The 11,601-nt window shown below is 58.3% G+C and overlaps 6 protein-coding genes across 6 annotated transcripts; 4 read left to right on the top strand and 2 right to left on the bottom strand.

The window, feature by feature from the left end:
- The first annotated feature begins 1 nt into the window (after nt 1).
- Nucleotides 2–2,029, top strand: SDRG_00953 (hypothetical protein). Its single transcript, XM_008606459.1, has 4 exons — nt 2–369; nt 425–1,251; nt 1,304–1,477; nt 1,534–2,029. The coding sequence occupies exons 1-4, from the start codon at nt 7–9 to the stop codon at nt 1,856–1,858; spliced, it is 1,689 nt and encodes a 562-aa protein (XP_008604681.1). The 5' UTR covers nt 2–6; the 3' UTR covers nt 1,859–2,029.
- Nucleotides 2,030–2,596: 567 nt separating this feature from the next.
- SDRG_00952 (hypothetical protein) lies at nt 2,597–4,180 on the top strand. Its single transcript, XM_008606458.1, has 6 exons — nt 2,597–2,647; nt 2,697–3,087; nt 3,139–3,314; nt 3,360–3,626; nt 3,684–4,008; nt 4,058–4,180. Exons 1-6 carry the CDS (start codon nt 2,627–2,629, stop codon nt 4,099–4,101), a joined length of 1,224 nt encoding a protein of 407 aa, XP_008604680.1. The 5' UTR covers nt 2,597–2,626; the 3' UTR covers nt 4,102–4,180.
- A 601-nt stretch (nt 4,181–4,781) lies between these two features.
- Nucleotides 4,782–5,424, bottom strand: SDRG_00951 (hypothetical protein). Its single transcript, XM_008606457.1, has one exon. It carries the CDS (start codon nt 5,382–5,384, stop codon nt 4,857–4,859), a length of 528 nt encoding a protein of 175 aa, XP_008604679.1. The 5' UTR covers nt 5,385–5,424; the 3' UTR covers nt 4,782–4,856.
- A 764-nt stretch (nt 5,425–6,188) lies between these two features.
- On the top strand, nt 6,189–7,909 carry SDRG_00950 (hypothetical protein). Its single transcript, XM_008606456.1, has 6 exons — nt 6,189–6,752; nt 6,801–6,913; nt 6,966–7,121; nt 7,171–7,282; nt 7,338–7,656; nt 7,709–7,909. Exons 1-6 carry the CDS (start codon nt 6,193–6,195, stop codon nt 7,835–7,837), a joined length of 1,389 nt encoding a protein of 462 aa, XP_008604678.1. The 5' UTR covers nt 6,189–6,192; the 3' UTR covers nt 7,838–7,909.
- A 927-nt stretch (nt 7,910–8,836) lies between these two features.
- Nucleotides 8,837–9,625, top strand: SDRG_00949 (hypothetical protein; the record flags this gene model as incomplete). Its single annotated transcript, XM_008606455.1, has 2 exons — nt 8,837–9,411; nt 9,458–9,625. The coding sequence occupies exons 1-2, from the start codon at nt 8,860–8,862 to the stop codon at nt 9,623–9,625; spliced, it is 720 nt and encodes a 239-aa protein (XP_008604677.1). The 5' UTR covers nt 8,837–8,859.
- Nucleotides 9,626–10,305: 680 nt separating this feature from the next.
- Nucleotides 10,306–11,523, bottom strand: SDRG_00948 (hypothetical protein; the record flags this gene model as incomplete). The annotated part of the gene is made up of 3 exons (XM_008606454.1): nt 10,306–10,876; nt 10,932–11,097; nt 11,146–11,523. 3 exons carry the CDS (start codon nt 11,521–11,523, stop codon nt 10,362–10,364), a joined length of 1,059 nt encoding a protein of 352 aa, XP_008604676.1. The 3' UTR covers nt 10,306–10,361.
- Between the last annotated feature and the right edge of the window lie 78 nt (nt 11,524–11,601).

Below are 11,601 nucleotides of genomic sequence, written 5' to 3'. Positions count from 1 at the left end.
AGGAACATGAACACCACCGGCGACGTCGCCAAGGCCAAGCCGCCGATTCGCTTGCGCACCTTGTCTGCACCAAAGCCCACACCGGCGAACCATGCAGTCCTTGCAGAGCGACTTCGCAGCGCTGCGTCCCAAGCGGCTTTGGCTGCGCCGCGAGGCAAAAGAGGCATGACGACAAGCAAGGCCAGCGCCAAGCTACCATTGCAGCCTTCGCCCATGGCCAAGGCCAAGCGAGCTTCACGAGCCGAGCTTGCCGAGCTACCCAGTGACGTTTCGTCCGAAGCATCGGCTTCGTCGACCACGTCGGGCGACAGCGACGATGCCGACTACAGCGAGGACGACGAGACGGCGACGTTAGATTCCGCTCCACAGGTAACACCCCAATGCCCTCTCGATCCTCTCGCCTGTACAGCAACACTATATGCAGGTGGCAACAAGGAACCACAGCGCCGTGTGCGCGTACGAGAAGCAGCGACTTCTCAAGATGCAGCAAAACGCCGCCTACCTCGCGACGCTCGGTCTCGCCTCGACCAAGACGAGCCTTCGCGACGCCGCCAAGGTGGTGCCAGCCAAGCCGGCGCGCAAGCGACCGCCAACGGCTCCCGCGCTACCAACGCGAACGTACGCACTGCGCCGTCGCACGCTGCCGGGGGCGTCGTCCGTCAATGAGCCGTCGCCGTCGCCGCCGCCGTCGCCACAGGCCACGTACGAAGACTCGAGCGTGCACAAGTACATGTGTTCGCTAGCACCGAACGCGGCACGGCAAGGTGACGCGTCGGCATCATCGACCGCGACCCTGGTCTTTCAGACAGTGGCGGCGCACGACCGCATGGACGCACATCTCAAGAAGATTTACTCAATGGACATGAGCACACCGGGCCTTCTCGCAACCGGTGGGCACCTCGGCTTCGTGTCTGTCTACGGTGCCGACGTCGTCGCGTCCGGTGCCGCGCCGTTGCAGTCGTTCCGCGCCCACGGTGGGTGGGTGTCGAGCGTTCGGCTCTTCGCGACGGCGTCGGCCTCGCTATTGGTGACCGCGTCCAATGACTCGTACGTCAAAGTCTGGGACCTCCACCAAACGAATAGCAACGACGGGTGCCCCAAGGAGGTCACTGCCACCAACGAGTTGCACCGAAGCGGCATCTTCAGCCTCGACCTATCGCACGATAGCCAAGTCGACGCACGACTCGTCACGAGTTCCAAAGACCAATCAGTCGTGTTGAGTCGGTTGACGCCTGCGGGCATCGTTCAAACGTACGTTGAGCCATTCTGGATACCATTTTTCCTCAAAATTGCTGTTTTTTAGGGAAGCCACGTATCAAGACCATGCAGGGGTCGTCAAATGCGTCCGGCTTGCCCGTCACGACCGGAATGTCTTTGCATCTTGTGGCAACGACCGCGCCGTGTACATTCGCGATACGCGGTCGCCTGCAGCTGCGCCGCTCGCTCTCGCCGAGCTCCACACGCAGGCCGTCAACTGGTAGTACTCCGTGCGAGGACTAGAAACTGGGATCTGATACCATGATGCGAATTTAGTGTTCGGTGGCACCCACAGCGAGAAACGCAGCTCCTCACCTCGGGCTTTGACGGACAACTCTTCCTCGTCGACACGCGGCAGCCCAAGGCGCCCGTGCAGACGTTTGCCGTGCCGACGACCACGCGCCTCTTCAACCCCGAATTTGTCGCGGGCGGCTACATTGCTGTGTGCTTGGAGAAGACTCTGACATTGTACTGCACGCAGTCGGGCGCCGTCTTTAGTCGTGGCAGCATGGAGTACGACGGCGACTCGATCCTTGTAACACCGTCGCAGTCGATTCTCGTGGCCCACAAGCACATTGTGTCCCTGTACGCGTCCGATTGACTAAACCTCGACTAAACCCAGCAATGCGACCAACTGCGCGTATGTGCTTCGCTACATGCCGTCGATTCATCGATCCATCGACCGTGTCCAGTACGCAGTGTCGTCGAGGTGGTGGTTGAAATGGGTTATCTATTCCGATGGAAAAATGCTAAATAAAAATGTCGGACTTTCTTCGATGTAGCACACTCGGTGGAGGACCTTGATCTAAGCTGGCGGAGGCAGAAGCGCGATCCGCGGGCCAAAGTGCTGGCGCGGCCACTCGTGTTGGGCGACGAACCGGAGAAGCCGACGACGAGCAGGCTGCTCGGGCTCGTGAACGAGGCTGTGACGCAAGTGCATTGAGCGACACGCACCGCCTTGGCGGCAATCGCTAACTTGGCAGTGGTAGGTCGGCGCGAAAGACGCGATCGTGCCGGACTCGCTTGACGTTGAACCAGACGCAGGCGCGGAGCACTGGCCAGAGGTAGCGGAACGCGGTTCGGTGCTTGTTGGAGGCCGTCATGGGCGTCGAGCAGAGGTAGCCCGAGAGCGCTGTCGGCAAGACTACGCCCCATGGGACTGTGAGAGGTGGTTATTGTCGGTGGGAGACACGCAGCCAAAGATCGACTTGATACTTTTTATGCACACTATTTGATCGTTACTGGCGCAGAATGCGGCATTCTATTTTTGTTGTCTTGCATTTGAAATAGTGTGTCATACACCATTCAAGTGTGCAACATGATTGGTCTTTGAAAAATTCCACCAACCATTTTTCCGCTGCGGATACCGATGCAAGACGAAGGCGCCCAGGTACGCGTGGCCATGGCCTCGCCGGTCGCTCTCAGCGCACGCCACGTAGATCCGTGTCAAGTTTGTGACCAAGAACCCGGAGATCCGCGTGACGGAGACGCCGTTCGCGGTGCCCATCAAGCTCGCCCGCGCCGGCCTCTCGCAGGTCGTCAACCACCTGCTCAACACGGCCGAGCCCAAGCCGTTTGACTTCCTCATTGACGACAACTTTCTGCGCACGTCGCTTGAAAAGTACGTGGTCCAGCACAACCTGAACGACGAAGCGGTCCTCGAGCTCGAGTACGTCGAGGCGCACCTCGAGCCGGAAGCCAAGTCGAGCCAGAACCACCCGGACTGGATCAGCGCCGTGGCCACGAGCGGCGCCTTCGTCGCGACAGGCTGCTACGACGGCGTCCTCCGCGTCTTCACGCTCGCGGGCGCGCCGGTCGCCCAGGCCAAAGGTATGCAGTTTGCACTTTGCAGATAGCGCGTGCTCAGCGCATGGTCTGTAGCGCACGACAGCGTCATCAAGACGGTGGCGATGCACGGCGACCTCATTGTCACGGGCAGCAAGGACCAGACGCTCAAGACGTGGAAGCTCTCGGGCAACACGCTCACGGCAATCAGCGTCGGCGTCGGCCACCTCAACAGTGTCGACACGGTCGCGATTGACGCCGAAGCCGAGTTTGTAGGCTTGTTGTGTCCGTTCCTTGGAAGCTCATCGTACTGCTAGGTGCTCTCGGGGTCGTGGGACAACACGGTGCGCGTGTGGTCGGCGACGGCGGACGAGACGGACACGAGCACGAAGAAGCAAAAGACGGCCAAGGGCACCAAGACGAGCCTTGTGACGGCCGAGGCGACGCTCGTGCTGCCGGGCCACACGGCGAGCGTCGTGGCCGTCGCGTTCCACCCGACCGAGTCGCACGCGGCGTACTCGGCGGCCATGGACCGTTCGATCAAGCTCTGGGATCTCTCGCTCCAAATGTGCAAGCAGACCATGGTACCTATAATGCTTTTGCATGTTTACGGTGTCTCCAACTCAGCAAATGTGATCTAGTCGGGCTCGAGCACTATCTCGGACATGAGCGTCAACAAGGACGGCATGGTCCTTACGGCGCACCCGGACACTGCGATCCGACTCTGGGACCCGCGCGCGGCCAAGGCCGGCACGACGCTGGTGCAGAAGACGTTCCAGTCGCACAAGATGTGGGTGAGCGCGGTCGAATGGGCGTCCGAGACGCAGTTTGTGTCGGCCGGCTACGACGGCACTGTCAAGGTCTGGGACTCGCGCAGCTCGATCCCTCTCTTTACGCTCGCTGCCCACACGGGCAAGGCCCTCGACGTGGCGTGGATCGCGGCCGACAAGCCGGCGTTTGTGAGCGGTACGCCCTCGATGTCTCGTGCCGTTTTAACGCGAGGAATGTGGTGTAGGTGGCGAGGACTGCCAACTCAAGTTCTATGGCACTGCCCCGTAATCGACGCTTGCGATCTATCAACATCATCATCCTACCATTTAAATACACTACATGCTGCACGTGCTTGCTTGATCGACGGAAGAAAGACGTGGTCATTGGGCAGACGACCGATGCCGGCACCTTGGACAGAGCTTTTGGCCCAGCAGGATACTATGTCATGACGTGAAGCCCTCAAGCTCGCGGGTCGTGGCGCGGCGCAGCGGTTGGTAGGTAATGACGGGACTGTGGGTAGATGTCGGCGGCTGTGGTTCGCTTCCAGCTGGACGCTCCTTCGGTGTCGAAGTAAAATCAATGCGCTCCGGTCCGGTGGTGAACACGCGGGGCATTGGCAGCAGTGGCAACGGTACGCTTCCCGCTGGCGTGGTGCCTTGCTCGTGTCGATCTAAGGTTGCATCGGGGATGTCGAGATGCGTGGTCGACGGCCCGAAAACGACATTGGTTTCTGGTGCCACGCGGTTGCACTCGTGCGAGGTGGGCCTTCCGGGGCCCGTCGCATTGGTCGTGTTGTCTGCTACATGGTGCTCGTCTCGGCAGTGGACTTTGGCCTCGCGGTGCATGCTGCCCGTTGCCGCGTTCAAAATCGTTTCAAGATTGCTTTGGGTCGATGCCATTGGTGGATTATGCGCCAATGGCATCGATTTGACATGGCCATTGGCCAAAATCAAAACCCTGCCGGTGTGCGCGGTACTACGAGAACTTGGGCCGCGACGACTCACTTCTTGCAAAGTTATTAAGTTATATGCATGTCAAACGAATTAGGCTACGCGCTTGCGCAGTGGTTTGTACGGAATGACAAGGTCGCCTGGTCGACTGGTGGCATTGGCGGACGCTTCGTGCAAGCTCAGCATGGCCTCGGACGCTTTAGTTGGTGCAGTTGAGCGCTCGCCAAAGGCTGCACTGAGAGCGAGGAGGTCTGGTCCGGTCGTCACGACTCTGGGTCGAGTTGAATTGCTCCACTGGGGGATGGAGGTCGTCGATGAAAAGGCGGGCTCCGAGTGCCGGTACATTTGGCCGGGCTCAGTCATTTCGTGGGCGACCACCGACGATGAGGCCTGGCGGTTGAAATACGGAATCGACGAGTCGTCCCGCTCGAGCATCGGCATGGAGGACACCTGACGCTGCATGACTGGGATGTCGCCGATCGCTGTAGCTTCGTCGTCGTCGGTCAGGGGCACAAAGTCGGTGCTAATGCGCTCATCGTCGTCCGCGTCGGTGTTCCAGCGGTCGCTGTTGCTCGTTCGGCTCGTCGCGCTCGCGTTGGACTTGGAGAACCTTCGAAGCATGGCGCGGTGTCTTGGGAAATGACGTCAAACTCATGTCCCGTGGCAGCGTATGACAGCAGCAACCCACTCGAAAGGAATTCACGCATTTGATTGGTGGTGAATTGGGACAAAATGCATTTGATTGGTCCGTCGGTGCATCTCTCTGCGAGTTCAACAAACCGCCAAAGATTCGGTCCCAAGCCGCGGATTCTTTTGTTTTGTATCAAAATCGAGGAACAACGACGCTCGTCGTTGTCAAGGTCCTGCTTTCTTCTCTTATGACGTTACCGATGAAGTGGAATGGGGGGCGCTGGCTGTAGCTTTTATACTTGTACCGCAAGAAGAAGCTGGTCTGGACGTCGGAGGTTTGTTTGATTCGACGGTGTTTGGCCCCGGCCATTCTTTGGCGTCGTCGCATCATCGCTTGACGAGGTCCAAGAACTGAGATAACCTTGGGTCCATTTCACACTCCCTATGGGTAGCCAGCCACGATCAAGTTCGTATGAATCCCATTCGATTCCTTTCCTTGTACTATGCACGAGTCGCTTTGTACCGACTCGGATGGATGCTGGGCGTGGGAAGCTCGTTAAACGAGAGACCCCGCCGGGTCAATTGAATGACAATTTGGTGGAGGGAATAGGTCGTCGTTGGGACTAAGGTTGGGACGGTACTAGTAGCCCAGGGCTAGTCAGGGGTAACTATTATGTACCCATGGTGCTAGTAGCCCGAGCATTGAAATAGTGCCGACATGAGATTGCGTCGTAAGTTGCTTTCCGTATAAAGTTCGATTTCAAGGTCGATTTCGCCGTTAAGTTTATTTTGCAAGCGGATGCATCGATTGGTGCCCGAGATTGCACTTTCTCGGATCCAAACAAGGAGCAGCATGAGTGCGCCGCCGACGGAGAAGCCCAAGATCAAGAAGCTCACCAAGAGCAAGGTGGACGAGGTGCTCGGTGGCAAGGCAGTCCTGGACCTCACGCACCGCGGCGTCGAGACCATGGACGCGCACGCATGCGATGGTCTCTCGGCCAAGAAGCTCGACCTCTCGCACAACAAACTCACGCGCTTTAGCTTCTCGATGGCGATGACGCTGACGCAGCTCAAGATCACGTCCAACCTTCTCACGGACAGCGGTGTCGCCGACTTGAGTTACTGCAAGGCCCTCGTGACGCTTGACCTCAGCGACAACAAGCTGTCGCGGCTGCCGGGCTCGAGCCTCCGCCACTGCACGCAGCTCAAGGCGCTCGTGCTCACCAAAAACGCGATCACGTCGCTCGATTGGCTGCCGTCCATGCCGCAATTGACGTCGCTCATTGTGAGCCAAAACCGGATCGGCGAAATCAGCGAAAAGGCCCTCGGCAAAGTCAAAAATCTTGTCAAGATTTCCATGTACGCGAGCTCCAGGCTCGTCGATACACTCTCATCGATCCTCTGTAGCTCGCACAACAAGCTCAAGGCGCTGCCGGATATGGCGGCCCTCGCCGACCTCTCGGAACTCCGCATCTCCAACAACCGGCTCACCGCGCTGCCCGCGACTCTCGCCAACAACCGTATGATAGTCCAATGACAAATACAAACACATTGTCTGATGAACCTCCTTAGGCAACCTCAAGATCCTCGATGCATGCCATAATGCGATCGACACGTGGGACGGGCTCGAGAACCTCGGCAGCTTGAAGCAGCTCAAGCAGCTCAACCTCAAGGGCAACCCGCTCTGCGGCGTCGCCGCCGAAGCCGCCACGACCGAGGATGAGGCCGGTACGACGACAATGTCAAGATCAAGAGCCCGATGTATCGTCTCTTTTAGAAAAGAAGGCTGCCGACAAAAAGAACAAGTTGTACAACTTTAAGATGAAGCGAATCTTTGAAGCGCTCATCATCCGCGACGGCCACCGCGTGCTCGAGAAGCGGACCCACGGGTAGGACTAGCGACATATTTTCCATCCGAGTCAAGTATCTAATTGTGTCTCGTAGCTACGTCGCGCCGCCCAAGCCCGACCCGGAGGAGCGCAAGAAGCGCAAGCTCGAGGCCGACGAAAAGGCCAAGTCCGACAAGAAGGCCAAAAAGGCCAAAAAGGCTGAGAAGGCTGAGAAGACGGACGAGACACCTGTCGAGGCGGCTCTCGAGGAGCCGGCGAAGAAGGCCAAGAAAGAAAAGAAGGCCAAGAGGGTCGACGAGGCGGACCAGCCCGCCAAGGCCAAGGTCGCCAAGGAAGACTTGCGTCCGACCGAGGAGAAACCCGTCGACGACAAGTCTATCCGTGGCAAGAAGAAGAAGGAGCGCGTCAAATTCGTACGTCACTCGCGTGCAAATGCGGGTGTTATAGCATTGTGTATTTCGATAGATCAAGGAGAGTGGTGCGCTGGGCGTCGTCCAGATGAAAAAGTCCAAGGCGACCAAGGCCCCCATCGACATGGCGACGCTTGCCGCGTCGACGGACGTGGGGATGGGCGGCGATTCGGCGTGGGATTAAACCACTCGATAACATCTCAATTGTGTATATTTCTACTGCCAACATTGTTCCTCAAATCAAGTCCGAACTAGTACTTGGGGGCAATAACCGTGTTGGTGTCCGCCGTGCCAGTTGTGGGAGAGGCAGGCTAGCTATTTGACTACCAATTTGGAAATGACTTGACCCCGCTTGCTCTGCGCCTGGATCTTGGATCTTGGATCTTGTGTTTGCTTTTGGATCTTGGTCTTCTAGATCGCTCGGACTTGCGCGGAAAACCTCGTCCACTTCTTGGAAACGGCCCCAGTGGGTGGGTGCAGTGATCGCTGCTGACACTGCTGCTGGCGGGTGGTGACGGTGCTAGTATCGGCATTGTTCTTGATTCGTAACACTGTTTAGTGGGATCCAGCTGCCTGAGTGCTGTTGTTCTGGGGTGCGAGATCAAGTAGCCTCTCGGTACCGTAACATGACGATGGCACGTCGAGGCAGCTGCTGTACCAACCCCAGCGCTGCGTGTCGTTGGTGGTGCCGGGAATAGCTCCGGAATACGCCACATAATCTTTCGGGATATATTCTTGCACGGCTCTATAGAAGAATAGCAACACGAATACCAAGAATTACCACCAGGCATCTGCTTGTGGCGCTACTCGTTGCGGTACCTTGAAGCACCGGGTTGCATACAAACGCCAAGCGACGACCGTCGCGGGCTGTACGTTAATAGCCTCTATGCTTGGGTGGCAAGTGATCACAGCACATCCCACTCGATCCTCGAGTGGCGTCAGCCCACGTTAAGTCACATCCTCGTCCGCCCAGATGCCGCCTGCCTCTTCGTTCAGAGAGGTCCTTGGTCCCACCGACCGTCTGCGCAGTGATACGAGCGGCAAGACACGATGACTGGTCGGCATAGCAGTCGAGATCGTGATCACTGCGAAACGAAACCGTCAACGCGTGGGTGGCAGCGACGTGCGACCATTGCAGGAGACATGTCACGCCACGCGACTGGAATCAGTCACGCCGCAGCTGCGAGCATTTACACATCTCGTTCGATGACCGACAAGGAAGGGAAAGCAGCCATGGCCACGCGCCAAGAGCAGTGCCGCGACAGCCAGCGGCGGTACCGCGCCAAAGCGATTGCGGCGGCGCGCGCGCTCGAAGACCACGTCCGACAGCTCACGCTTGAGACGCTGCGCCTCGAAGGCCGGCACCGCGCCCTCGCCAGCAGCATCCATCGGCCGTTAGACCATTTTTCGAGCCTCCTCGTGGCGCGCGAGTACTTTAGCGTCGCTCGGTTTGGCCTCGCCCGCAACGATGCAATGACGCACGACGCTCTCTGTCGACTCGTGCACGAGTCGGTCATGTTCCACGGCCGCATGGGCCACGCCGCGTACTTTGACCAGTGGCGCCAGTACGCCGCGACGTTCGAAGGCTTTGACATGATCTGCGACAGCATGGAATGCCTCAGCGTTGACGACGGCTACGTTGTCCACTGTGTCGGCCGCGTCAGTCTCCGACTCACACGCACGTCGCTCGCACGCGTATTTCCCCATACGCTTCGCGACGAGTACCTTGTGCAGCGCCTCATCGATTGCGAGCTCCAGGTACGATGTCACTGACGTCTCGACTGCGAGCCACTGCGCTGCGTAGGTACCACTGGTGCTGCGCCTCACGATGTGCGACCAAGACCACCGCATTGGTGCGCTGCACGCCACTTTGGGCTTTACGGCGGCGATGGTGTCGCTGCTGCGTGCCAGCGACATGGCGGCTGCCGTCATGGCGTACGCCCGTCTCGAAGACAGCTGCCTCCTTGAATAAGCGCGCGTGTTGTATGTGCTGCAAGTAGACAATGTTGTCGAAAATATCTTATATATATATATGAACGTGTTCCGCGTTATCTTCATTATGACACAAAGACTTCGCATACGTAGCGCTACGCCTGAATGCGTGGGAGTTGGCACCAGCACTTGGTCGTTGGGAGTGAGCTGCGCACGGAGAGATCCATCCCGTGGTGGACACCACAAAATATCTTGTTGGATCATTGCGACCTGTTCGTGTTGACCGCCGACGCCTCTACATGCAGATTGTCGTCCTTGATGCGCCAATGACAAAGAAAGCGGTGACGCGCCCGCCGGACGCCCCGTGGTGTACACGTGCTGCATATTTACAGTTGCGACGATACCGATTTTGCTACGCTGCCACGCGTGAATCGCAGATGGCACTTAGGCTTGTAGGTCGACACGTGTGACCAAACCAAGCGAATCACTATTCCTTTGGGCCAAACTGCCAACAAAGATTGTGATGGTCGGAAAGCCACGGCTCCGACGGCACAGTACAGTAAGTCGTAGCACACGCAACGAAAGCTTGGTAGATATATATTTTTGTACGAAGTGGACCTCTTCAAGAACTACTCACGCGAGGACTGGCGCGAATTTTTTGTCAAATGCACCCGCGATTTCGTGTGGCAACACTTGTTTGTGGAAATGGTATAATGTATGATGAGAAACAGCGGTATACTGTACGACAACATGAAGACACGTGAATAGCAAGTGATCTACGCATCTTGGGGCATGCACTGATGGTAGTACGCATTGCGTTCGATGCAGTCGTAGCCGTCGCCGCACTGCGTCGGGCCCGCGTAAAACTTGCCGCCGCATTGACCGTACGCCGCCGCCGTGCCTTCCTTCTCGCTCTTGGGCCGGCACTGGAAGTAGTGCGGGTTCAGCTCATCGCACTGCGCACCAGCAACGCACGCTGTCGGACCCGAATAGCCCTTCCCACCGCATTGGCCGTACAAGGCGACCTTGTCACTCGACGGACCTGGCGTCGGGTGCATCGTCGGGCTCGGTGCGTGCGTCGGCTTGGGTCCGTGTGTGGGCTTGGGGCCGTGTGTCGGCTTGGGCGAATGTGTGGGCTTGGGCGAATGTGTGGGCTTGGGCGAATGTGTAGGCTTGGGCGAGGGCTGATCCGACGATGGACTTGGCGACGGGCTAGGATATGGCGACGGGTTGTTGGACGGGCTAGGGTTGGGACCTGGACCACTACCGCTATCCAGAGCCACGCAGTTTTCTAGTCGTTTCCATCAGCCCATCGTTCCGCTATATGGCTAGGAGTAGTCACGTACTGTAGACTTGCCACGACGACGAGTGCAGCGCGAGCCAGAAGAACCGAAGTGTCTTGGCGCCCGCGCACTTGGCCGTGTCGATGGGCATCGAGCCATCGGCGATGTTCTTGGCGCAGTTTTCGTTGTCGTACACGCGCGTGTTGTCGCACCAAAGCTCGCACGGACCCTAATCACCGATCAGTTGGCGCTGCTAACCACCACACAAAGCAAGTACTTCGTGCGACGGCGTGAAGCCTTCGTTGTCGCCGTGGCGCCATCGGACGACGCTCGGGAGCGCTTGGGGTTTGGACGGGTCGAGCTTGGTGATGCCGCACTCGCCGCCCGATGGCTGCGACTCGATGAGGTCTTTCAGAGTCTTGAAGCGACTGGCCTTGAAGTGCGTTGTGAACGCGGCCGTGTTGTCGCCGGGGCTCTTGTTGTACGTGTCGCCAGGCAGCAATGATGGGCCGTCGAGGGTGGCACAGAAGCGCGTCGGGTCGCTGTTGGGATCGACAAACTGAACGGGCGGCGCGACCAAGTGGCCGTGAGCCATCGTATCGCGCACGGCGGCGGCCGAGAGCAGTGTGAGCACGACCGACACGACGAGTTGCATGTTGGGTATGCGGGAAAAGACAGAATGAGCTTTTGCCTAATTGTTGTGCTGCGAGATTGTTGCGATCGAGTCGTATGG

This window comes from Saprolegnia diclina, assembly GCF_000281045.1.
Source record: "Saprolegnia diclina VS20 unplaced genomic scaffold supercont1.2, whole genome shotgun sequence".
NCBI lineage: Eukaryota > Oomycota > Saprolegniomycetes > Saprolegniales > Saprolegniaceae > Saprolegnia > Saprolegnia diclina.
This window is presented reverse-complemented; position numbering and strand designations above follow the sequence as displayed.

Coding starts and splice junctions, on each gene's coding strand:
- SDRG_00952 (XM_008606458.1), top strand. CDS start 2,627: ATGCAAGACGAAGGCGCCCAG. Junction 2,648..2,696: donor TGCAAGACGAAGGCGCCCAG/GTACGCGTGGCC, acceptor CACGCCACGTAG/ATCCGTGTCAAGTTTGTGAC. Junction 4,009..4,057: donor CAAGCCGGCGTTTGTGAGCG/GTACGCCCTCGA, acceptor AATGTGGTGTAG/GTGGCGAGGACTGCCAACTC.
- SDRG_00951 (XM_008606457.1), bottom strand. CDS start 5,384: ATGCTTCGAAGGTTCTCCAAGTCCAACGCGAGCGCGACGAGCCGAACG.
- SDRG_00953 (XM_008606459.1), top strand. CDS start 7: ATGAACACCACCGGCGACGTCGCCAAGGCCAAGCCGCCGATTCGCTTG. Junction 370..424: donor CGTTAGATTCCGCTCCACAG/GTAACACCCCAA, acceptor CACTATATGCAG/GTGGCAACAAGGAACCACAG. Junction 1,478..1,533: donor CACACGCAGGCCGTCAACTG/GTAGTACTCCGT, acceptor ATGCGAATTTAG/TGTTCGGTGGCACCCACAGC.
- SDRG_00950 (XM_008606456.1), top strand. CDS start 6,193: ATGCATCGATTGGTGCCCGAGATTGCACTTTCTCGGATCCAAACAAGG. Junction 6,753..6,800: donor AATCTTGTCAAGATTTCCAT/GTACGCGAGCTC, acceptor GATCCTCTGTAG/CTCGCACAACAAGCTCAAGG. Junction 7,283..7,337: donor CTCGAGAAGCGGACCCACGG/GTAGGACTAGCG, acceptor TGTGTCTCGTAG/CTACGTCGCGCCGCCCAAGC.